General features: G+C 37.1%; 3 protein-coding genes and 1 long non-coding RNA gene across 5 annotated transcripts; all 4 read right to left on the bottom strand.

Annotated features, from left to right (window-relative positions):
* Window positions 1-369: 369 nt before the first annotated feature.
* Window positions 370-3,590, bottom strand: LOC103388775 (proline-rich transmembrane protein 1-like). The gene is made up of 3 exons (XM_008323929.3): window positions 3,436-3,590; window positions 2,559-2,822; window positions 370-857 (listed from the first exon to the last, which is right to left on the bottom strand). Exons 1-3 carry the CDS (start codon window positions 3,490-3,492, stop codon window positions 702-704), a joined length of 477 nt encoding a protein of 158 aa, XP_008322151.1. The 5' UTR covers window positions 3,493-3,590; the 3' UTR covers window positions 370-701.
* Window positions 3,591-4,524: 934 nt separating this feature from the next.
* On the bottom strand, window positions 4,525-14,793 carry LOC103388774 (phospholemman-like). The gene is made up of 8 exons (XM_008323928.3): window positions 14,637-14,793; window positions 8,069-8,124; window positions 7,612-7,644; window positions 7,119-7,142; window positions 6,885-6,959; window positions 6,758-6,794; window positions 6,569-6,612; window positions 4,525-5,545 (listed from the first exon to the last, which is right to left on the bottom strand). The coding sequence occupies exons 2-8, from the start codon at window positions 8,100-8,102 to the stop codon at window positions 5,526-5,528; spliced, it is 267 nt and encodes an 88-aa protein (XP_008322150.1). The 5' UTR covers window positions 8,103-8,124; window positions 14,637-14,793; the 3' UTR covers window positions 4,525-5,525.
* Window positions 14,794-15,162: 369 nt separating this feature from the next.
* Window positions 15,163-16,479, bottom strand: LOC112487950 (uncharacterized). The gene is made up of 2 exons (XR_003051542.1): window positions 16,153-16,479; window positions 15,163-16,031 (listed from the first exon to the last, which is right to left on the bottom strand). It is a non-coding gene; the product is annotated as an uncharacterized LOC112487950 (long non-coding RNA).
* Window positions 16,480-22,799: 6,320 nt separating this feature from the next.
* On the bottom strand, window positions 22,800-25,808 carry LOC103388773 (uncharacterized). Of its 2 annotated transcripts, none has more exons than XM_008323927.2 (6): window positions 25,599-25,808; window positions 24,885-24,990; window positions 23,877-24,040; window positions 23,641-23,788; window positions 23,199-23,321; window positions 22,800-23,092 (listed from the first exon to the last, which is right to left on the bottom strand). In XM_008323927.2, the coding sequence occupies exons 2-6, from the start codon at window positions 24,958-24,960 to the stop codon at window positions 22,992-22,994; spliced, it is 612 nt and encodes a 203-aa protein (XP_008322149.1). In that variant the 5' UTR covers window positions 24,961-24,990; window positions 25,599-25,808; the 3' UTR covers window positions 22,800-22,991. The 2 variants fall into 2 exon arrangements, with proteins under 2 accessions (XP_008322149.1, XP_016893197.1); XM_017037708.2 differs by having other exon boundaries at window positions 24,885-24,987; window positions 25,599-25,803.
* Window positions 25,809-25,898: the final 90 nt, after the last annotated feature.

Here is a 25,898-nt window from a genome sequence, read left to right as displayed (position 1 = left end):
AGGACTGGACTGTTTATTCACCTCGTTTGGTGATACAAGAGTACTTTTACTGGAACTGTTGAGTTTCTTAAACGTCAGTGAAGTCCTCCAGACCTGTCTCTTCTCTGCAGGTCTCCTGATTGGCAGTTAATTAAGTGAGGATGCATTTGGTCTTGGACTACACTGACAACTGGAGCACACAAGAAGCTGTGACCAAAAATATGGAATGTGTGAAGTACATCTCTAACACATCAAATGAAACATCTTTCAGTGAACTCCACTGCAAACAAAGTCAACTTCAGCTTCAACTGATGTGAGTAAAATACTATATATTATTATATTGGTCAGAGGAAATTCTCTAAAAAAACAACAAACACCAAGTTTAATTTGTTGTTCTTTGAGTAGGTCTTTATTCAGTGAATTCTGGAACACAGTAAGTGCATAATTAGTGCATATTTAGAGCTTGCTGATGTGAAAGCTGCAGGTTTTATTTCCCATTATCCATTATGACACATTCTTGAAGATGAAAACGCCATTTGATGTAGAAACATTAACATCAATCCCTAAGGCATGAGAGATCAATAAGAATACAAGAATTTGTATTAAAGGCTAATATAGATTAATGAATCTAATCTTAAAAGCGAAAATATTTTCAGAATTTCTTTTTCATATGGATTTTAATCATGGTTTCTGCCAAAAAATGAATCAGCATCCCTTTAAAGTTAATTATTAGCAGTCGCAAGCGTGACCACAATAAAGATGATGGAAGCGATGAAGACTGCAAGTCCGATTCCCAATGCTGTGTGGTTCAGATTTCTGGCCATTCTGCTGGATTTCTCAGCCGTTGTCTGGTCACCATTTCGAATGGCATCACGAGTCTGAAGGTGTCAGAAAACATTAAGAAATATATCAGCTGAGGAAACAGAAATGAAGAGCAGGGATCTAAAAAATTTTCAGGAACAACAAGAACTCAGCTTGAAAGCATTACAAGAGGTTCAGAGGTATCTACAAGACACAAAACAGAGGTTAACATCAAATGTTAAGATAAAAATTGAAGATTTTATAATTTATAGATAAGTTACAGAGAGCGAAAGAGAGAGAGAAAGGGAAGAGATCACAACAACACCATAAATGTTCACACCAATGAGGACATATTGTAGCTACACTTCCAACCTCCTACAGTAAAGAATTGTCTCAATCTGCAGTCAAAGAGAGGTGTTATTAAATTGTATTATTATGTAATCATTTTTCTGAAAGTTGTTGATCACTAGCTCCTTAAAAAATCATAGGATGAACGTAGTATTGAATACTGCACGTAATGTGATTAATTACGATTAATTGATAGAATTTGTGAAATTAGTTGGAATTAAAACAGTAGGCAATATCCAGCAATAAATATTATAAATATTATATTTATAATATAAGGTAAAGCAGTACAACTGCGATTATCATTTTTGGCATAAATATCAGGTAGAGTTATTTTAGCATCTTTGATTGATGCATGATTGTAGTGTTATAGTTGTACAGATGGTTTAAAAAAGACCTTGAGCTTTGACTTGTCTTTCAACAATAATTGTACAATGGCCTAATTGTAAACCTTACCTGGAATCATAAAACATCAGTAACCAGATCATAAACCAACTAACTGTAGTTGGGTGGATCCTGCTGGACAAATATTTACTTCTAATGGTGTCACTACTGAACTGTAAGTGTTTGCTCAGCATTTAAACCTGAACTAAAATGACCAAATGTAAGGGATCAGGTTTGAAATATGTCTTCTATTGTTGGCCAGGTCTTTTTTTTTCAGTACTTTCAAAATATACTGACAATTTTTCTCCAAAAATGTTCGAGTACTGTAAAGATCGACACATTTGGAGTAGTAACAACTCCAAAGAGGAAGCGTAAAGAGACAATAACTACTGCCTCTCCTTTCTGTGGTTAGATCACAGACATTTCTCAAATAATAAATGGTAAAAGTTTTTTATGCATGTGTTCCATCATCCTACATCTGACCATAAGTCATAAGTCTGATATAACCATAATATCAGACTTAACCTATATTTCAACAAAATGGAGTCAGGGCCTAAATCATATTTCAAAGTAATTTTAACAGTTTCAGTAATGGCCAAGTAATCCCACTCTATTATTCTATTGCTGATTTTTTTTTTTCCTCTTTGCGTACAAGATAAACATAGACTTTATACAGACTATATAGGTTTAATAAAGTCTTATCATACACTGGTAGTTTCACTTTACTCTGCATTTCTCTATTCCACTGGTTCTCCCACTTTAATAACAGATTAATGCAATAACAGTCTTGTCAAAACAACATGCAAGTGAACAGGTAACATCCAGATAACACTGGATGTTACCTGGAGCAAATATTGGCATTAACACTGCAATCAGAACAATTCTCCTGTGTTATTTGACTGACTAACACACTCTGTAATACAGATTTCTAACAGAGTTGTTCATTTAGAGTGTGCCTCTTTCATAGCTGTCAGGAGTCTAAGTCTATCATGTATGCAATAGGTATTTTATTGATAATGATAAAATGAGTATGTAAGAATATAACTCACAAAGATGGAGTGGATAAGGGCAGCAATTCCAATTGGCAGGCAGCAACATAACATGGTAAAGATGGAGTAGCCCAAGTAGTCATTGACAGGTCGAGCCAGGGCACCTTGGGTAGCAAAAACTGTAGGCTGGCCAGTTATGACTACTGCCTGCCCTGGGTACTGCTGACTTGTTATGACCGTTGGCTGCCCCGAGTTATACTGAGCAGTTGGATATGTCTGCTGTGGATATTGTTCACCCCCGTAAGATGGTTGATTGTTGTAACCCTAAAGATGACAAAGCAGAAATACAATACAATTTTTTAGAGATATGCATGACTTAAAAAGAGAATGTGACAGAACATAAGTTATTGTAGAAAAAAAAACAAAAAACATATAAAAATGAAGGCTGGCTGGGTTCCACAGGCAACCAGATACTGTGTTTTAATGAAAATGTCTATATATGATATATATATATATAATAAGTTAAAAGGATGCTTAAATTCTTTAATTATTTATGTAGTTAGATATGTATATAATATGTTAGATTCAAATTAGACCAGATCAGTCATGAGAAAACTGTTTTCTGAACACTAATGACACTTATTCACTCGCTGTGTCTGACTATTGTACAGCAGATAACGTTTAAGAGGTCTAATTAATAATAATTCTAAAAAGAATTCAAAGTAATGTAAAAAATATGTATATAAAGCAATTTTTATTTAGATAGTAATATATTTATTTAGCTATTAACGTGGTCCAAACACTTGGACGCTTGGGATTTATCTAGCTAATCTGTTTAAAAATGCATTAAAACGTTTTGTGATATTTAATTATTTTACATTTAAACTGCGGCTGTAACATATATGATAGTCATAGTTATGTTGAAGAGATTCTGTACCTGTGGATAACCCCTGTTTCCATACGCAGGGTCGCCGTAAGACTTGCCGTAGTCCATTGGTCTGGTCTGTTTTGGTCTGTCTCTACACAGTGAAAGAGACTTTGTGTTGTGTGCAGTCAGACTTTATACTTTCTGCTCAATCTCCACATACGATCTGCAGGCCCAGCAGTTACAAACTGAGCATAGGGCTGCTGAAGACTAACTTGGCTACGAGGCTAAACCCAATACATTTTTAGGGGGTGGTTCACTGTTTTGTACTCTGCATGAATGATGCAGGAAATATATATTAGAATATTTAACAGCAGTAATAAAGGTTTAAGAATTATGTCTGAAATGCCTCTTCTTCGTGAGTTGCTCCCTACATAAACAAAGTAGAAAAAACAACATTGACAAAAATTGACCTTCTGTTGTCATCAAATTAAAAATAATTTAGCATCTACATGACATGAATAAAATAAAAGCGTCTTGCTAAAAGAACGTCTAAGGGTGAACGTTAGCACACTATTTTACCAATAAATAAAGCACACATGCACATTACTTACACTAGGGGGAGCCACATCATTTCTTAAACCTCCTCTACTATGCATCGAGGGATTGCGTACATTTCCAGTTGATTTTATAGAAGTCGGATATAAATTAAGGTTACTTCAAAGGTATACGTTTATCACCCGTATTTATTTCCAGAGATTTAAAAATATCGACCAAAATGTTCCAATATATATATATATATGATGAATATTGAGACATTACTAGCCACTTGTGCACAGATCAATGGACCAGAATCTGAAATAACTCTTGATCAAATATTCCTCAGATTGACCAAAGAAAATTACACAGATTAAATCAAATTATTGCACACTGTAATCAAAAGTGTTGGTCATTGTCCCCAAGCAGGGTTCATTTTCTGTGGCTCTTTTTTTGTTCAAATGTTTGACTGAAGATACTCATGCTCATGTAATAAATTGGCATTATAATAATAATGTCAAAAATGTGTCTTGTGTTGATATTATGTATGCATTTGTTAAAATATGTGCTTCATCTTTGAGACCATTGACTCAGACATGACTTACAGACGGTCTATAGACAAGATTATGGTTTTGATCACTTTTAATCGTGTTCTTTGACAGAACATGTAAGAAATGTAAAATACAATTTAATTTAGAGGAAAACAGATGATAAACCATGACAACGTGCAGCAGCCAACACTGTTAGTGGGCACTTATTTTGAAAATCAATGAGGCTATTGTCTTTACATCTTCATAAATGTTGTTCATTGGTGAGGTGGGAACACATAGTAAAATAAGTGTTTGGTGCTCTTTTCTTTACAGGAAGTGGATCACCAGTTTGCTGCTTCAATGCCTGTTGTTCTCCCATAGCTGCCTGGGTTTTCTCCAAGTGTTCCCTCCAACAGTCCAACATTGGGGATTAAGGTCAGTTAAACACCCTAAAATGCCCACATGGATGAATGTGTGTATAAAATCTTTATAAGTGGAAACTGCTAAACATAAACACTCCATCACTCTCAGCAGTTTTGACAGATCTTTTATAGAAACACCAAAGACTCTGTATCTCAGAACAGTGCAATCTTCTACACGCTTCATGATCCTGGATTATCAGCAGCACTACAATCAATCATGGCCACATGGATAGTGTGTATATTTATATCTATATCTGTGACAAAAGGTTAGACTGGTCTCGTTGACAGACTAATATCTACATCATTGTTTACCTTACACATACAGTACAGACAGCAGGAGTAGTGCAATACACTAATACAAACTACAGTATGACGACACTCATGTTTTTTGGTAAAAGATCTGCGTTATAGTTGAAGCGACTTGGACACAAGTGTGAGAAATTTTGGGTACAGCGTTTGTGTGTGTTGCTGCAGGCCAGTAGTTCAATAATCAGGCAGAAAGCATCAAACCCTCACAGAACCTAAATACATAAATGTTGATTTATCTAAATAAAAAAAGTAACAAAACTGAAGCTGTAATTGTAGATCTCAAATCCCGCTGCTGCTTCTCTGGAATTTGGTGGTTTTCAGGCAGATTTTCGGGAAATTAGTGTGTGTGTGTCCCAGTCGACCTCTAGCAGTCGCACGAACGTCCTGAAGACAGACATGGAGAGGGAGACAGGAGGCTCAGCTTTAAACATCACTTCATTCTTATGCTTCATAACACTATTATATGGAAGACTGTGAAAGAATTTACTTTGAACCACAGAGAAACCACAGAAACATACTAAAAGAGCCCCCTGGTTACAGCCAAATACATATTTATTACAGTACCATATATATATTTTCTCACTCACCGTGTGTGAAGTTGGGATGAAGAGTTAATTCATCAATAGTGTTTTACAGATAACTGCTGGAAAATGACAAACACTCCCTGGCTGAGTGTGTATGTTTAGGTGAGAACCCAACTGCAGTGTCTCCCTGGAGACTCCTGCAGAGTTGCTTACATAATGAACACACGGTGTTTTTCCATATGCGCCACCTGTGTATTTAAATTACTTCAACTCAATCAATCTAGTTTGGTTTCACCTGCGTCATCAGTCTATTAATCCTCCATATGTAGGTTACACAAGGGAAAAAAACGCAATGGAATCTTGGAGTAGAACTATTTTGTTTGTTTAAGCCTTGAAGTGCATCATTTACAACCACATAAAATAACGTGCGGTACTTTTCCACTCTCCCTGCCAAACACCCAGAGACCCAGCACCTGTTGAACAGTGAGCTCCATGTGATCTCCATGTGGAGAGCTCCATGGGACCTCTCCACACAGTGTCAGTGTGAGAGTGAAGCACGTGGTCATTTTCGGTGGAACAGATGGAGAGTGTAAACAGAACTGTAGACCTGGGCATGACTTCACCAGAGCACTAAAACCTTTTATCTTACACATAGAAATAAACACAGTAAAGAATAAGTCTTTACTGTTCAAATATGTTAAGTGATCACATTTCTGTATGTGGGTATCTTTATTTAAATTTGTCTATTGAGCTTGTGAGAGCGATACATTGCTTTTTTAGATTAGATCTACCTTTTTCTTTTTAGGTTCCACGTTAAGTTCTTAAACCAACTGGCAGTTATTTTTGCTGATCTTTAGAGTAGTACTTAGGGCTTTTAAGTTACCTTGGTCAGTCAGCATCTGCTGAGTATTGCTTGCTGTCCTCCTCCTGTAAAGAAGAAAAAAGGGAATTAGAGGAGAGAGGACAGTACTGTAATATAAATATCAAAATCCACTTTATCAATGAAAGTCTTCCACTCCTGATTATATCGCTGTAAAGGATTTGAAATGATAACAGATAAATTGTTTATTACCTTTTGTTCTGGTTGAACTTGCATCTGCAGTGTCCACCTAAAACAGAGGAGACGGTTCACTTAGTTTCTTAATTTTCTTTCCATGTACAGTGTGTGTGTGTGTGTGTGTGTGTGTGTTCAATCTTACTGAACAGGATGGTGATTCCAATGAGACAGAGGACTGCAGCAAGAATCAGGCCCCCGACCCGCAGCCTGTGGTAGTCTGCACAAAACAGATCACGTGTACCAACAGATTAGAAACAAATATTCAATAATTCCACAAAAATAACCTAATGGCATGTGTCATCTCACACATCATCGATGTGTAAATGGTAATAAGATAGTAATAGGAAGATGGCAAAGGAAAAGGTCAAAGAATTACCAAATGTAAAAGGGTCTTCTTCAGCTGGGAACAGAAAAAAACAACAAGAGTTAAAATCAGAGAAATGAGGACGTGCAGAAACATCCAGGCACGCAAACTGACAGAAAAAGTCAAAAGGTACATATTAAAAATAAGCAGAATGACCTAGTTGAGTTCTCTCACTAATGATTAACAAACCATTCAACCTGATCAATACATTTCAACGTAAAATAAACATGACACAGCACAGATTTAGTTTGGATAGAGCTAACGCAGAGGGCATGTGAATGTGGGTCACTTTTGTTCGTCTGATTGTGTGTCACCACTAACCTAGTTTTTTTATCCTTAAGAAATTGTTATATGAAGTATAAAAAACAATCATTAATTAAATTGATATAAATAAATGTAGGTCCATATCAATGAGCCATAGCATGTAAAAACAAGTATTGTGAGGGTAACTGACTAACAGGACAGGAAACAGGTATTAGTGAAAGTTAACATTCAGAATACACACCATTCTCTTGTTCTGCTGACACCAGGGACACGACTGCAAAACAAATCACAAACAAAGACGTGTTATTGGTGGGCTAAGCCAAGCACACACTGCCCACTCAGCATGTGTGTGAGACAAATGACAGTGGTTGTAGAGAGAGGGAAAAAGTGGAACTTGAACCTTTATTTATTGTATCAAACCATAGGAATAACTTATACTTAAAGGACAAATTAAGTTCAAAACATATGTTCAGTCCTAATTGGTGCACTGTGCCACAGACTTTATTGCTATATTTAAATTACAAAAACCATTATTTTCTATTGAACTGTGTAAATTACAAAAACAACAATATCTATCTATCCATCTGTCTATCTGTCTGTGTGTGTGTGTGTGTGTGTTTCATTTGTGACATTGTTTCAGTAAACTAAACAGCTCTGTTAATAATCTAAAGTGACTAATTGAGAAGAGCTTTACTTACGTGTCACAAACACCAAAGCGCAGATCTTTGACATTTTTAGTCTGAGGTCAGTCACCCTGCACAGACAATAAAAAGACATCGTTTATAAATAAAAAAAAAGACAATTACAGTCAGGGCACCCTGCACAGACAATAAAAAGACATCATTTATAAATAAAAAAATATAAAAATATCTGCACTCACATGTGTGCACAAATTCTACAGATAAGTCATTTGAACCGCCTCAGACAGGCCACCAAAGTCAACAAAGCTGTGATGCAACATGTTTTCTGAGGGCTCACTGGAAGCATTCAGACACGGCATACGTCCATCCTGCCTGAGCACATGAACATCTGATCCATTTTACATTGGCGTTAAAGCGGCCTCTCTTTCACACTCAGATGCACGGAGAAACCTGATCTGATGTTGATGGGTACAAAGTGCTCTAATGGAGCCTTAACAGGGAAGGCAAAACTCTCTGGGTATTGTTTCGTGGCTGCTCCTCTGTCATGTAAAAGCTTCAGACATTCAACTTCCTGTCATGTGATTTCATGAGTTTCAATTTCATTGATGTAGACCTCCCAAAGATTTTTTGCAAAAATGTTCTTATTGGGAATGTGTTTTGATTTATGTATTGAAATAAGAACATTTTAATTCCAAACAATCCTTCCCCACGCTGCACATTCACATTAGTCTCACGCTATGCATCTTAAATGAAAATGGAAGGATCTCCTAACAGACATCACGCTCCTGCAGCTTCACTGTAACTGTCTGAAGCTACAGAGATCAGCTGCACTGGGAGGAGACACACCTCAGCTTAAGTGGTGATTTTCCACTTACTGCACTTTTCCGCTCAGTGGAAAACGTACATGTTTTTTTTCATCTCACTGTTAAAAATAAGGACACGTCGTAAAAATATGATGCACAGATCAGAGCAGGGTTTTCAAGGTTAGTCTTTTGAAAAATTGCATCATTATAACATTTTTGCTGGTTTGATAGGCTATTGGTTATCTATCTAACTATATATATGTTATAATAATATGTTATAATAATGCAATTCTTTAAAAGACAAACCTTAAAAACCCTGTTTATGTTTACCTGCTTTTAATTACACATGCCCGGCTTGATTTTGGGCTATTTGGGGGCTAGCTTTTATGCTACAATGGCTAATATTTTGATATCTTTGGGTACTTTTTACAATAATTTTAGCTAGTTTCTGACCTACGATCTATAAACTTGATTTATGGGGTTATCCATGTGAATATTTGTTTTACCACTGACATACAACCTTAATTTTTCCAACACTTTCAAATAATAAGGATTAGGATTATAAACATAGCTCACTTGTGTACCCTGCATAGCAAGCAGCAGAAGGGTGAGTGTGTGGGCAAAATGTTATAAACTGGACATTTTCCACTCATTCATTCATTCCTTCAGTCTTTCAATCAGTACGTTTTCCACTCTATCCTGTTAAGCAAAGTGGGAACAAATCCCAGTTGGCAGTTCTTACATGGTTCATATCATTTCTTCCGTATCAGAGAATAAAGACGACAGTAGTGTCCTTGAGCCTGGTGCCGTCTACTATCTCTAAGGGTTTGAAAACAAGACAACAGCCATTAGGCGTTCACTGGCTGTAGATATTTGTAATTTGGCACAAACCAAGAGAAAGAAGAGCAGGGCGAGCACTTTTCACTGGTGCCGCTCCTCAGCAACCTAAAGCGACGAAGAGGGAATGTAGAGGTTGGGAAATGAGCCAACAACCAACTAGAACACAGTTTACTGCAGGAGAAAGAGAAGCAGAGGTGTAGAGAGAGACGAGTGAGGATGGGAGACAGAGACAGCAACAGGAAAGATGGGGAAAAAACTGTTTAAAGGTCAGGCAGTGGAGAAACAAGAGAGTGAATAAAAGCAGAAAGAAGTGGCACCTCCCTGTTCCCACTTCAAGATCATATACTCAAGCAAATGTTTGTACAAGGCGGCGCTGAGACAGTGTATATGTACTCTTACTTTACTGTTAGCCAAAAAGTTAAAAAGACAAGGGGCAGAGCAATTTTTTTAACAAAGAAGTTTGATTTTAAATGTATGATTGTAAAACATCATTCAGATGGTGACTTGATTGTTACATGTTATAATGTTGGCCAATCAGAAAAGAGACAAAACAAACGTCACCACCTGCTCTAATATGTGGATATCAACAGTGGATTTCACTTTAAAAAAGAAGAAAATGTTTTTAAAAATTAGGACAAATAATGTATTAAGAAGTTATTTTAAAATCCACGTGACATCTGTCTTATGCAAAGTTAAATTTAACAAAACCACATTTTTTCTTCATCTTCTCTCAGGGCACTGCTTCTTTGTAGACACACAGTTCTTCATCTGCGTCTGATCCACAGATAAAGACTTTTCTGTTCTGCCTCTGTCATGTTTTTCTGCCTGTCTCCAACTGTTCCTTTGTTATTTATCCTTCAGCTATGACTCTATCCATTTTCTCGTCTCCTGTCTCTTGGCCTCAGGACTCTTCTCCACGTCGTTTCAAACTCTCTTATTTGTTTCTCTTATTCATTGTCTCTCCTTTGCTCAATATGGGAAGTTAAAGACACTGTATTTGTCTCCTCTGCTGTTTTCACGCTCCTGTTTTAACTTTGGTTCCTCCTGTGGCACTTCCCTTATCTAAAGAAACCTAATTTGCATTAGTGCTTTTGGTCATATGCTAAGCATACATCATTTCCTCTTTTCCCCACTGTTGTACACATAATCCAACAGTCAAATTCAAGTGATCTGGGTTATCTTTGTCTACCCTCAGCCTGAAACAGAGGCTAGGATAGATCCACTGGTGATATTTCATTTGATTTTATGAATTATGTCGTAGAAGTAGGGCAACTTCATCAGTAAACAGACTGACTAACCCATTGGTTCTGGTCAATGTGTTCGAACAAACAAACATTAGGCAGCTGCTTATAAGCACCAGGGGAAATCCATTTATTTACTAGATAATATCTGAACTTGCTATGATGAGAAGCATATTCCTTCTTTTAAAACGCTTTAAATTGCAAAATTACTGGTCTGGTCTACACAGTGAGAGAGTGGACAATACTGTTCTTACAGTAAGAGAATCACTGGTTTGATGAAAATGAACTGCCCTGTTCTGACAACAACAAGTACACTCAGTATTTACATGCCCAGAATACCAGGAGAAAACGGCTTTGTTTGTATGTCCATGTACAGTCATGTACACTACAATCACAGTCATGGCTACAGTGACTGCATTCATGTGTGTGTCCCTGTTTATTTTCTCCAACAGTCACCACACCCATCCCCTTGACTGCTGTGTGCTTGCATGTGTGAGCGCATGTGAGTGTGTATGTTCATGTGCTGCACGACAAAGACAGCTGCCTGTCCTCGATCCCATTATTTATTCCTAACTTAGCAGCATTGAATTCCAATGGTCATTGCATCCTTTATTATATACACGCAGCCACACACACACACACCATCTCTCCAACTTAACATGTCCTCTTGGGAGTTTTGTAATTCTTCTTGGCTCAACATGTTTGTCTTGCATTGAAAACCCAGAAGCGTCACCAGGTGTTGTTAAATCTGTCTGCGTAGCTGCTGAGTTAACAGTTGATAACAGCTCTCAGTCGAAGAAGACCGTCAACAGAGACAACTTTAAAATTGCTGATTCTATTGATGTGTAAAAGGATAAATTACTAAGATGGTGGGAGAGAAAAGGATTGTAATGCAGGGAGGAACAGAGAGAGAGGCGGAGGGAGAGGATGACCATAATGGGATGGAAAGAGATAAAGGAAAAGAACAAACTAGGTTTTAAATGGAAAAATATGAGAACAGAGAGTGAAGAGGAGGAGGAAGAGCTCAAGCCTGAGGGAATAGAAGAGGGCAGTGGTGAAAGGGGAGGTTATGAGAAGGAGAAGGAGTAAAGCATACTACAACAGTGAGTCACGCTGGGTAGCCTGGCTCACTAGCCTCCTCTGTTTTGCCCCTTAGAATATGTTTTCAGTGGGCATTTTGGATCATTTCCAGTGCAGTTCTACCAACTGTTGGCAAAGACCCTGTTTCCTCTGTCAGAGTAGTGGCACAACAGTGCAACAGATTCCTAACTGGACCCTTTTCTACAGCCATTGCAAACTTAATTAAATTCCCACATTTTACACAATCTTGGCTAGCTTCAGATGTTTTTATTTTGATTTTTTAAATCATATCTTTGGGCTAATGTTTAATAAAATTGACCTCTTTAGGTATATAGCAGAATTGCTACTTGTTGAGTGAATCCGGTAGCTGAACTCACATTTGATAAGCAAAACTCATTTGTGCCAAACAACTGCAAAATGAGCCAAACGTTGGATAACAACTCATTAATGGTAACCTTTGTCTTTTGGCCTATTTTTACTTACTTTGGAGCAACTCTCTTTATGTAGTTTTGGGTAACTTTTGTTACTCTACTTTCTTTTAGCTCACATTTTGCTTTATTCTTTGCTCACATTAGGCTGTTCTTGCCTGAGTCTCCATTAATTTCTAATCATCTAACAATGACCTGAACAACAGTAAGATATAACCAACTGTCTCTTCCACTGCGCTCCACTGTGGTTCGATGGTAAATAAACTGAAGGGCACAGTTACATCCAACCGGTATAAAATCAATGTCCTCTTGTTGTGGTTTCTAAATTTGTTCTGGTGAGGGATCAAAGTGATGTGAGAAGAATGTTGGTTGGGAGAAAGTCTGTCTCACCTCTCTGTCCCTTCAATGTCCCCACATTTCTTTTTATAAACTCTGTGGTCACGTGAAGTGACGACAGACAGCTAAAAGTGTCTGCACTAAGGAGACAAATAAATGTCATTCAGAGTCGCTTATCCACTTACTCTCATCGTTTCTTTATCTTTCATTGGACCCACCATTAAAATGTTATCATGTTCAATATAAAGTGCATCAACATAGTAATTATATATCATTACTGACTTCCTACAGTTTTAAAGAGCAAGTTTAATGAACACATTTTTATTTATAGTGGAAAAACTGATCTAATTAGATCCTGTTTTTTATATAAATTACTGACCAATCATTGATGCATGATACGATTCAATTATTAACTTTAACAGTACATTTCTACCAACACATCCTCCATCATTCTTCTCTGTGGTTAAATAGATTAAAACATAATCGCACATCTAAGTTGTTTTAAGGCAAATAAATGTTTGATGCTTGAGGTGCAGAAATATTGTGCATATTCCTTCTGCCTTCAGCGTGACCTCTTTGTTCAACTATCTCCTACAGACCTTTGTTGAACGTCCTTCCAGTTGAAGCAAAGTGAGAATAAACTGTTACCTAATCAATCAATATGCTGTCTGTCCTCTAGTCTGTAAGGTTCCACCTCACACAGTCACAGCCCCTGTATCTGTCCTTATCACAACCTGACCTCCTGCCACATGGTAGCAAACTCTGTGGAGACTGCCCATATCACACACACACACACACACACACACACACACACATAGCATGTATACTTTTAGGAATGACTGAATTGCTGTTCACTTGTTTTGAGAACCTAACTCTCAGCTCATCCACAAGTGAATGCCTGGTTACAGCCCAGCTAAAAACTTCTACTGACTGTCAGGAGACATATCAACTAATTCGTCCAAAATATTTTCTGACTTTTTTTGTATTCTAAACTAGTCTTGCTGAATACTGGTCCCAAAAAGGAAACAGAAGAAAAAAGAAAAAGAAACAGGGTAACAAAACACATCTCGTGTGCCTTACGGTTATAGAAGTACGGTAAGGCTGTGAAGTCAAGTGGTTTGTATAGTAATTATAATATAAACATCAAATGGCTTTGAATGCTGGCAGATGTGGTTACAGACAGAAAATGCAGCATGTTGGGATTGTTCTTGGCACTATTTTTTTTACGCATAAACGAAAACATACAAATACCACAACAGATAATGATACAGATGCAACTTTTTACTGAGAAGATGGTCGTGCTGACCATCTTGTTTTATCACACTACTATCACACTAGTAGTACCCAGTACTCCATCTTATCTGAATTCAAACAAGAACTAAATATGGAGTAGAATTACACAGACAACACACGCAATTCTATACCATTGAGCTTCTATATCCTATTTGTGATCGGGACTCCCATCATTGTATGACGAGGCGCACTTTGGCCCAGAGCCGCGTTCCGTTCCGTCTTGGCATCAACAGGCTCCAGGTTACGTTTAAGTCAAGTCGTGTTAAAGAGACACAACATGTTTAAGACGTATCTTTTTACTATTTAACTTCACATTTTAATGACATTAAACAATGTTCTGAGAAAAACATTGTAGTTGTTAGTTATAGAAAAACTTTAAAAGTAAAAAAAAAAGTATAGACTCGTCTGATCAGTGTACATTAAGTAAAAACACATGTTTGGAAAACACTATGCAAACCACTCAACTTTACAGCCTTACGCTGATCATACTCTTCTAGGAAGATGCGCACCAGCTCATTTTTGGAAAACTTAAACTTTTAAGCAGTAAAAACGGCGAAAACTGAAAAAAAAAACTTTCTGCTTGTATAATCTTTTCCACACTCACCTTTCTTGAGTCTTTGTAAACTGCGAGGAAAACGTGGAATAGGGAGCAATAAAAAAGGGAAGTGTGAGTCAGAGCACAGACAGTTGAGCGCCAACACCCAGCTTTCAACAGAGACACACTCAACAGGTTAGCCTTCCTCTGTCTTTGGGAGGAAAAGGGGGCTGCGCTTCATAATAAAAACATGGCTGTAGAGTGGATGTTCAGAGCTGATCCAGGATCAGTATTTGGCTAAAGAGCACACAGATGTGTAAGCGTGAAGGGGCGTGCAGGCTGCTCGTGGATCAGCGCTCAGAGCGCGTCAGAAGGAGGAGAAGAGAAGGAGGAGTAGAGCATTTGGTTTGTCGAAAAAATAAGGATGTCGAAGTTTGTCGAACAGAGCCGAGTGAACTCCATTTTGACGAAAACCTGATATATAGTGTATGAACTAACGCAGGTTATTAACACTTTAATAATTAATGATAATAATAATAAAAAAATGTAAATGCCATTGAAGGTCATGGACTACACACCGTCAATGTTCAAAAAGCATTGCCAAAACTTTGAAGTTCCATTTATTATATTTTTAAGCAGAGACATATGTTTGCACGCATTGTTATGTTTTGATGAAGAAATGCAAAATACATTGAAAATATATCATATCGAACGGAAATCATGTAATGAACAGTAGTGAATAAGAAGGCAAGGGTAGCGCCCCCCACAGTTCTACTATCGACCACACATGCCTGGTTATTTGTCAACCTCTTAAGGAATAGCTGTTAAGAAAACTGAAGTCATTACAGTGTAGTTGTCAAAGTCTGTAAAGATGGACGTCTCAAAAAATGATATCTGGAGATAACAACTGAGACAGTCAGTAAGACCATGGGATGACAGTCACTAACTATGGCAAATGTTTAGGGTTTTGAAGAAGATTAACCTGCATTATCTTCATGGGTCTCTTGGAAATACAGTTTAACCTTGTCAATGAAAATAAAAAGGAGGGTTTCATATTTGCAGAGAAATGCACCTTTGTGGAAGAACTATATGCATCAAAAATGTAATTTAACGATGGGGCCCATATAGGAGAGACAGACTAAATTGTTTTTTATAGGAATATAACAATAATGAGTACACAAATTTGCAGTATTGTAAATATATACAACACTAAACTCAGATTTTCAGTGGTGTACAGGTGAAAATGAAGTGATGATTTCATGATTGTAGTAGTTGTTACATGAATCTATGAGGTGGCTTCACATGCCTCTACAAGTACAGTCACTTGACTTGGTGCAAATACTCACACCAAACCCACCATCTCACACCCACTCCTCTCCACCCCTGTCTGTCACCTCCGCCCTCTGGATGAAACCGGTTTGTCAGGCACTGTATCAGATTTCACTGCTGTCATCCTCCGCTTTCCTTCAGGGGCAAACAAAAGAATCAGACGTCATTTGCACGTCAGTTTAAGGGATGATGGGGGGGGGGGGTTCCAGAGATATGCGTTTTCTACTGAGTTTGGAGTTAAGACAGAGAAGCTCACCTGGACCTTCTGATGCTACACCGGTGATCTGTAAACAAAGAGCAAGGCAGTGAGATTTATTTTTATGATATTCATTATTTTTTACTGACCAAGCTTCATGTTTTCCTCTTCGGAATTGGATTATTCCATGTTTCTCTGCACCAACATCATCACATCTATACCACTGGAGGATTCATTTAATCTACAATACAATTTTTAATATTTTGCGGCTTCATCATCATCCGCTACTGTACTGTACATCAGTTAGTGATACTTTAACAAATTAAATCCTTCTGTCCTATAAATGATTGAACAGATCCATGTTAGTGTCTTTGTTAAACTGTGGGCACTTACAAATGATAACACTGAGTCCTCCAATCATCAACAGGAAGGCACAGACAAGTCCGGCTATCCGTAGCCTTTCATAGTCTTTGGGGAAAATAATGAGACAATAAATTGAGGAACTTTCAATTTTAATTCCACTGAAACTTTAGAGTATCAATACATTTTTAACAAACAACACAATTAACTGACTTTTTAATGACTTTGTTGTATTAATGTCATTTCCTTAAAATGTTTGATTGTAAGAAAAAAGTTTTCTACTCACTGTATACAAATGGATCTGCAGGACACACAAACATTAAAGAACAAATTAATTATCGTGCACATGATGGACACAGTAATTAACATTTTTGTTACTGAATAAAATCATTATAATGCAGAAGTCACAGTCAGAGAGCCCATGTACTTGAATTACATTTAGCTAAATAGTTGCCAAGGAGGGGGTTCAGTTCTGAGGGCAGTACTTGTGAATTATAACAACTTGTCTTTTCTGTCTGTTTTGTAAACACTTGCATGATATTTAACCATCCCCACTGACAACAACATTAGGGTTTGCTCTCCTGATGATTATCAAAGTAACAGGACAAAACAGGTTGTATTTCAGAAACCAGTTTCACAACAAACCAGTCACAGAATGTGTAGGTGAATATTTTCTTACTTGCTTCAGTTTCCAGGAAAAGGCTGAAAAGCACTGGAAAAAAAAAACACCAGACATATACAATGTTAGTGTTTTAATATCTGTTTAATAAATGTATTGCCATTTTACTGAAAATTAGAAAATGCATATAATCTAGAGAGCAGGGTTCTTTAACTTTGGCTCTTTGGTAACAGATGACCCTCCATTTGATGGAATGTGGCCACCACTTGTTGGTCAATTTAAACCTGTCCGGCAGCATTTCTTTTAACAACACTAGTGACTTGGCGTGATCAGTCATCCTACAGACAAAGTCCGTACACTCACATGCTGGACAGCTCTCATCTGTATCTGGCTGGTGAACCAACCAACCAACCAACCAGAGGAGGGGTCAGGAACTCTATTCATTCATTCAATGTTGAACTAAAACCTTACTATGTAAAATGTTGCATAATAGATTTATAAATAAAAAGAAAATGTTGTTCCACCGCTCTTGAATTATGAACCAAGCCATTCTAACAGTGTTTTAGCACCCTCTGCAGGGGAGGAATATAACCATAAAAACCTTTCCAAATTTTTTAAAATGACATTGTACAGATAAATAATAATTAAATAATCCATTCAGTGTTTTACCTGCCATAAAAGTCATTAAAGTGAGGTGTCCCATCTTCGACTCAACTATTAAGGAGAATGGAAGAAAGATTGTGACTGTGAGACAAAAACAATAGACAGTAGAGAAGCAAATGCTGTTCTCTGCTCTTTGTTCCCATCACATGTATGCGAATAACTAGGCACAGACTTCTCCTTCACCCCAGGAAGGATGCCCTTGTGGTGTAAGAGGTCGGTGTCTTATCAGCAGGGGTGCATTCTGGGTGTTTTGAGAGTAAACATTGGATCATATTTTGGCTCCGAGTTAATCCCAACAGGTTTCACGACAACTTTCCATCAACTTTGACTCAAATGCCAAAACATATCATAGCCAAACATGGTCATGTGTTTTGGAGCATCAAGTTCCCAGTGAAGTTTTTTTTTTATGTTTTTTTGTTAAATGCGTATGTCTATAGCAAGAAAATAACTTACACTTAGCAATAAGTGTGTGCAGGACTGTGCTGGGAACAAAACAAAAGAGTCATTACTGACATAATATCAAAGAAATTCAAAATAAAAAGAAAGAGGAAAAAGAAAAATAATAACATTGCATTAACTGTTATCAGTATTTTTGTCACTTGTCTCATGACCTTTATCAGGGTGACATTACTCAAGGTCAAACGTTTGTCTTTAAATGCCTCCAGCTTGTCAGAAAACATCCTGTTTAACAAGATATTTTAAAACATGGTTAATCATTTAAAGTCTGCACTCTTGGAAAATGTGCATACATCAACATACAGAAAGGTTATTATGCAAGACGGACAAAGTCATGCAAAGACCATTACCTCTGGTGTACAGAGGTAATTAAAAAGGTCCTTCATGCTTGACACACCTCAAAGCATTGACTCATTGTTTTAAGAATTTAAACTTCTGTTTTTTTTATAATAAAAACTATTTTTTTAAATTCACTGTATGATGACAATTCAAAAATTCTCCCCGGTTTGTTACTGGCAACAGTCATTTAAACCTGTATTCCACAAGCCTTCGAACATTATGTCCTGTAAATGAATGGGTAAAGATAAAACACTTAATTTCAGATGTCTATGCAGAAGCTGACCTTGAGGCAAACATTGTTTCCAACCTTACTCCACCTACCTGGTTGTATTTGACCTGGCGGTTCAAGAAGATGAGCAGAGTGTCTGATTGATCCACAGCCACAGCCTGGTCAGAAGTCTTGTCTTTTCTATTTCACCAGTTTAAGTAGCACCTGATCCAACCCCTTTGTTTTGGATATAAACTTTGGTGTGTGTGCAGGTATCCAGTGTGCACATGACAATGTAGGTACGATGTGCTTGTTCATGTGTACGGAAAACTGGTAGTATTGTTTTTCCATAAACATCAGCGTGTGTGCATGTACACCGCTACCAGAATGACAAAAAATTCATCAGGTGGATTCATACCTAAGATTGCTAAAAATATGACCTGATGAAGTTAAAACCAAGCCTCAAATATAGGTGGAGAGCTCAAAGTTAACTTAATGTTAAATTAGCACAGAAACAGCAAAGAGTCAGGTCAAAGGAGCTAACAGAGAGCTAAGAGCTAAAGGTCAACTAGCTAAAGCTCCAAACATCCTCAGCATCCTAATCCAAAAACAGAAACTTTCACTTTAAATTTACTTTAGGAGAAAAGGCCTTAGAGGCCTTATAAAACCATTTCCAGTGCAACAATTGGGCCCCAGGCCAACCTTTGGAAATACCTGAGAATACTTAATTTTGTACAAAATAGTCAAAGATAATTTAAAATGTCCTAAATGTATTATCTCATATAAGACAACTTGATCAATATTAGAAACACATTTATAGATGGTTTATAGTAGGTCTAGATCTTATGGGTTTTTTTTACACTCTCTTTTGTCTCTCTTTCCTCACATGGCCTCGGTGTAATCTCTCTCCTCCAGCCAAGTATTCCAGGTATCTGTTCAAACTCCTTTTCACTTTGGAGAATGTTTGATTTGTGATGGTCCACTGGCTAACAGACATTATCCCTTTATAACACCTTGATAATAGGGATTTAAGTTGAAAAAAAGGTGACCTTTGAAAATCTAAAATAAATTGTCTAATGGGGCCTTGTGTAGAAAATATATTATAATGTTTTTATTTATTTTTTGCCAAGTGGGAACTTCTATCAAATATTAGCATAAATACTAGCCAATACGTAGCTAAAAACTGTCATAGAAAAATCTAAATCTTGTCAAAAAATTAAAAAAAAGCTAAAGGTATAGCTTAATGTCAGCATACTATAGACCACTGTTTCCCAAACATGTTTTCTGGGGACCCATATTTTAAAAGTCACAAACCTACGCGACCCAAGTCAATAGACATTATTCGTAAACTCCTGGGAAACATGATGCGAGACGCAAAAAAAACAAAACTCACCTGAGGGTCGCAAGAAACAATGCTATAAACTGGACATGATAATATGTAAATGCAGCGGGGCATTTATGTCATAATGTACTGTGTTGTCTTATGTGTATCCACGTATGAGCGCATGAGTGGACACAATACATGTGTGCAGAAATATGTAACACACACACACACTTGTCGGTATGGTGGAGGACTATTTATACCTTTCTCCTCACATAGTGACAAAGCTGTGGCATGCAGCAGCTGCCAAAGCAAGGATAACACAGTTATCATTATAGGACATTAGAGATAGTAAAGATACGAGCACAAAAGGAAATGTGTGCAGTTGTAGGTGTGTGTCTGAGTGATAATTCAATATTTAAAAGGCAGATTAGATTAGTGACGAGTAATTGTTAACTTTGTGATGACTTATCCACCCCTCCTGGTGTTATCATGTACTGTCATTTTTTTGTTACTTAAGTCATATTGTTCAGAAGAGAACTGTATGTGAAAACATACTGTCTAACTCATTTTGTGAAAAAAAAAACAAGTTTGTAAAACTATTTTAATAACCAATCCAAGCTAACATTTCTGCTCTGAATGTAGTCTTTAGAGTAAAAAAAAGGTGAAAAAACAATAACATTTCTGGTTGGACCAGACTGTGGTGAACACGTGACACGTGACGTGTTTACATTCTTTACAGAGGCAGAGACACCAGGTCGACATTTATGATGTTGTTCCTCAGCTGTCGGTCTTTGTGAAGTGGGAACAGTGAAGTATTCCACAAGGACAAGCTGACATACGGCAGCCTGCATAGCAAAGCATAGAACAGAATACAGAACAAAACAAAACCCTTTAGTATGACATTAACATGACTGTTACACAGACAAAAGTTAAAGCTTAAGAAGCCATCTTGATAACCTTAAAAGGTCACCTTGAGAACATAACAATCATTAGAGGTTATCAGTGGAGACAGACATTGACTTGGAGCAGTTGTGCCTGTAGTATTTATGGTAGTTGTCCAAAAGTGGCAGCAGTCAGAGTAGTCAAAATACATGTTTGAATAATTACTCTACACTATCCGTTCCATTATAAAAAAAAATACAAAACTCATCCATGTAGACTTGATAAAACCATGTCATAGAGGAAACGAAAGTACAGCTGAGTCAACATCAGTCTCTATACTAAAAAAAAAAAAAAAGATCTGGAATTCTGTCCTGCTGAGAGTGTGTGTGTGTGTGTGTGTTGCTGACAGAGCAGGTGTCCTAAAACATGTGACAAACAAAGGTCAAATGAAAGTTGGTAAATTAATGGCTTTCTTTCTGACTAAAGTGTAAGACTATAGTATAGTCAATAGTGTTTTGTTTGTTTTTTACAGTAAGTTTGATAAAATGTAAGTGTATGGAATATGTTTTTGTGGCACAATGTCCTCATGGTCTAAACGTTATAGTTAAAATTTTGATTCATCAGTCAGTTACGTGTGTGTTGGCTTTATTTAACCCTTCTCTTTTCTTTTTTACGTTACTGTTTGGATTTGTGGTTAGTTTGTTTTATTGCTGATAGCTTTCTTTTTTTAAATTTTGTGCTTCATTTAATGCTATTATTAATATTATTTATTCAAATGAAGCCTGTTTATCTTGTTTCGGGCCTGCTTTCTAACAAGTGGGACATTCGTGCAAATTTGTTTGGACCACATGGCTTCTGCTAGACCAATGGTTCTTAACCTGGGTTAGATCGAACCCCAGGGGTTCAGTGAGTCAGTCTCAGGGTTTGGCGGAGGATAAGACACGTGATTCGTGATGACACGCCCCCTGCTTGGTCATCACCAAAGGGTTCGGTGAATGGGCATATGAAACTGGTGGGGTTCAGTACCTCCAACAAGGTTCAGAACCACTGCCCTAGACTCTGTTGAAGTATCAGAACAATTTGTGCCCATCTGGGATAGCCACAGGTCTTGAGGGCTGTCCTAATGTGTCCCTGTCCTCTCATCTGTCCTCTGTTGGTGGTGGGAATGGTGTCTTCCCGTAACTGTAGGGTTCTTAAGAGCGCCTTTTTCGTGTTCCAGCCAAGGCTAAAAACTTGTGATTATTCCTTAGTCAGTAATTACCACAGTATTTCGAACCCTTACTTTGACTACTGCAACAGGCTCAGAACTTCATCCAGTGAAACATTTCATAATTACTCAAAGGTTCAGAAAGTAACCAGCAGAGGGAGCCAAACACAATGTATGTTGGACGCACTACCCACCTGAACCTGAAACCTTCTGGACCCAAGTCCGCTTCCTTAACCACTAAACCACCACTGGAAATTAAATGTAATGTTATTTTTTATACTATTGATTATAGAAATTGGTTCTAGGAACCCAGTGAGGCCAACATCCCTGGCCTTGGGGTGATCTTGACATTGAGTGATTGAATTTACAGTATATTGAAATGATCAGATGCCGTCCATCTGACTAGAATTAATTTTGTGAATTAAAGATTTTGTGGTCATTATTCAAATAACCATTCAATTGTATTGATGCTAAAGTTAAAGGAAGTAAACTTTGCAGCTTAGTGTTTGCATAACACAAAGCTATAAATATAAGAGAGAAATAATCAATTAAGCATCACAGAGGTAAAAGTGGGATCAAATAATTAAAATAATTCTTCCTTCAAGTAAAGCTCTTCTCATGTTCTCTGATGTAATAAAGTAGTTCACACTGTTCTTTCAAAAATAGTTTAATTACTTTAGAAGGAATAACCGACATTTAAAAGACACATTAAGTGCTATCCTTAATCAATCATGACCTGAAATGATAGAGAAGGGTTCATATTTGTGGTGTGTAATTTAATTAGGTTAAGTGTAAATAACTTCAAGGATCACCATTAGATAACATTTTCTTCACATTTCTCTTAGTCTTCTACATTTTTCCTTCTTACACTCTCTTCTGTCTTCTCCTCTGTTTGGTCATTTGTTACTATTGTGACTAAATCCTCCTCTCTTCCATTTCCACCTGAAAGCAAACAGATGTAAATAATCACTGGACCCTTTCAACTTTAGGGTTGTCAGTAAATTGTTGCACTACATTCCCAATACCAACTAAACTAGTTAGTACCTACCAAAACACCTCTGGAGTCTCTCAGATCTCCACATCACTGTATAAGACAAACCAAACACCAGCAGGATGCCAAAGAAGGCCCCGATGGTGCAGCCAATCAGAACAGCAAAGTTGGTGCCATCATCTAGAACAGCCAAACCAAAAACATGAATGACACTATGATGGAAGTTAGACCAGGCTCAGAATTTTAAATATGTAATTATTATTTATTATTAATTATATTATTTAGGTAATAACTATGCATAGACATGGTATTTTCTAACTTTTTGACTTTGTTTTTGGCTTTTAAACTTTGCTAACATTTACCTTATCTAAATTATTTTATATTTAGCAGAATTTATTCAGAATAAATGTAACCAAATAAAATATATTACCAAGCCAATGACATTTTTATATTGCTCTACACAAAATACTGTATCGTTTAGTGTATTAAGTTTCTTCACCATAAACATGTAAGATAGCAATTAAAATCTCTGGATTCTCTGACTGCCGACATTCGACTTTGGTGCCATTGTCAGAGTACGAGGTTCCTTGGAGCCTCCACACAGACAGTAGCTCTCCATTCTTCACATCACAACTCCCAAAGAGAGCCTGACACAGAGAGACAGAGTAATGTGGAGTTATAAAGACAAAGGGGGAAGACTAGATTTACACTTCTGGTAAACTTGTTACTCCTCACCTGGGGGATGTCTTCCACATGACCCTCCGGACAGGTGATGCTGTAGTTGCCGTGGCTACTGTAGAAGGTAAACACGAGGCTGGAAGAGCCTTCCGGGACTCCACACTTAAACTCTGCGGGTTCTCCCACTGCCACTTTCACGTTAGCAGGCCGTGTGCTGTAACCTGAATTTGCAAAGAATGAACCAGGGTTCTGAGCTGCCACAGAAATCATGTTGCTCTCTTTTTAGTTTTGATAGTGATCTGCTGTCATCTAGTGAAAGAATATTTCATTGTTCTGCCTGTCACTGTATTAAATAATTAATATATATATTTAATAATTGTGTCCTTGGGTGAAAAAAATGTATTATTATTATTATTAAATACAGTGTAGAGTAAGTAAATTAATTTGATTTAAATAAATCATTGTTTTCAGAACAATTAAGTGAAATTGGATCATTTTCCCTGATAATGGTGATGATCTCTCACTTCAAGCTTTGAGTATGAGTGAAAACTGACATCTGTTCGATCGACATCTGCTTTAATTAAAAGGCCTTGACGTCATTAACATCTTGGTCAGGTTTTGCAGATGTTGCATCATCCATGAAAGTTCATTCTCATCCCAACCTTAACTAAGAACCAGGTTTTGGTTATCACTGACCTGCTGTTTTGTTTTGGGTAATAAATGCACACTGAAGAGGACTTAGCGTCATCTACTGGTGACGCTACATATTCTGGTTTATCATGGACAAACCATCTGTCAATCACACACAGTGCACATTTGTGTCGACCATTGAGATTTTACCATTTAATCTTTTCTAAATATTACTGTAACTACATTTTTATTCCCTGTGACTAATTATAATTGTTTTCGAAGTGCTCCTGAATCTGGTGTGGAACTGACGTGTGGAAAGTTAGGGGTGTGTTTTTATCAGTTGTTTTCCATGAAACAAACCCAACCAGCAGCAATTGTTAGCAGTGCTTGTATGCTGAGTTGACAATTTTTCTCCTATTTGACGTAGTCAATTACCAGAAGAAGGCGTGGTCAGTTGAAGCAGAGCCAGGAGCAGTAAGAAGATACTAGAAACGCTTCTCCTCTTCTCCATGGTGTCTATCTTACTGCATGGAATAATCTGCTTCGAAGAAATAACACGACATTACTCATAACTTTAGCTTAAATTAGAACAGTACAAATGTAGCTCATCACCAAGATCTCAGTTTCTTCTTTTCTAGGTCATAGTTGAAATGCTTAAAGAATTTTGTCTTAACGCTTTTAAACCTAAATTTGTCAGCTGGGCAAAATATAAAAATCCATACATTAGTAAATAGGGTGCCTGGAAAGGGAGCGTAACTGCAAAAAGTCATTTTTTAAGGCTAGGTCAAGAAAGTGTATTTATAAGAAAATACATTTTAAATCTAAAGCTTTGATTTTCTTCTATTATCTGGTTAAGAACAGCATTTGAGCCTTGGACGCTGATTCATATATAAACATTATGATACTGCAATAATGGCAAACAAACAGGAATTTATTTTTGAATGCTCATTTTATAAACATCAGTGTAATCGATGGTTAAACCAGTATAATCCAGTTTAGTCAACTTAAAACATAAAATGTTTAGTTTAGTAATATTTGTTGTTGCATCTTTTATTTTTTATTTTTTGTTTGTTTGTTTTTATCCCCAAATATGTTACAATCAACATTGCAAATCTGTCACATACACACAGTTCTCTTAGTGCAACTCACCACAAACTGAACCACAACTTCCCCAGTGGTCTTCACAGGTGACTCCTTTTTTATGGTCAGGATGGTGCAAGTCCTAATGTCCAAGTGAAATCATATACAGTTCAAGCAATATCAACGCTTTAACCTCACTACATTCTTATAGACAGAGCAGGAAGAAAGTTATGAACAACAAGGTCCCTTAAAGAATGTGAGGAAGAATCTTCCTGAGTCACAAGACAACAGATCTGTGCACAAAACAGGTTGATCAGGTTTAGCCAGAGCCTAAAATAGCTGTTGGCACCAAAATAACAAAATCAAAGA

Source organism: Cynoglossus semilaevis, chromosome 13 (genome assembly GCF_000523025.1).
Source record: "Cynoglossus semilaevis isolate Cse_v1.0 chromosome 13, Cse_v1.0, whole genome shotgun sequence".
Classification (NCBI taxonomy): Eukaryota; Metazoa; Chordata; class Actinopteri; order Pleuronectiformes; family Cynoglossidae; genus Cynoglossus; species Cynoglossus semilaevis.
This window is presented reverse-complemented; position numbering and strand designations above follow the sequence as displayed.

Bases quoted from the DNA above. Each gene is read 5' to 3' on its own strand.
- LOC103388774 (XM_008323928.3), bottom strand. From the start codon at position 8,102: ATGTCAAAGATCTGCGCTTTGGTGTTTGTGACAC. The intron at 6,960-7,118 runs GTAATTCTTTGA...TGTTTTGTGCAG, and splicing joins AGAAGACCCTTTTACATTTG to ACTACCACAGGCTGCGGGTC. The intron at 6,795-6,884 runs GTAAGATTGAAC...CCTCTGTTTTAG, and splicing joins TGGAATCACCATCCTGTTCA to GTGGACACTGCAGATGCAAG.
- LOC103388775 (XM_008323929.3), bottom strand. From the start codon at position 3,492: ATGGACTACGGCAAGTCTTACGGCGACCCTGCGTATGGAAACAGGGGT. The intron at 2,823-3,435 runs GTACAGAATCTC...TGTCATCTTTAG, and splicing joins GAAACAGGGGTTATCCACAG to GGTTACAACAATCAACCATC. The intron at 858-2,558 runs GTGAGTTATATT...TGACACCTTCAG, and splicing joins CCCTTATCCACTCCATCTTT to ACTCGTGATGCCATTCGAAA.
- LOC103388773 (XM_008323927.2), bottom strand. From the start codon at position 24,960: ATGGAGAAGAGGAGAAGCGTTTCTAGTATCTTCTTACTGCTCCTGGCT. The intron at 24,041-24,884 runs GTAATTGACTAC...TTGCAAATTCAG, and splicing joins ACTGACCACGCCTTCTTCTG to GTTACAGCACACGGCCTGCT. The intron at 23,093-23,198 runs GTAGGTACTAAC...GTTTGCTTTCAG, and splicing joins GAGACTCCAGAGGTGTTTTG to GTGGAAATGGAAGAGAGGAG.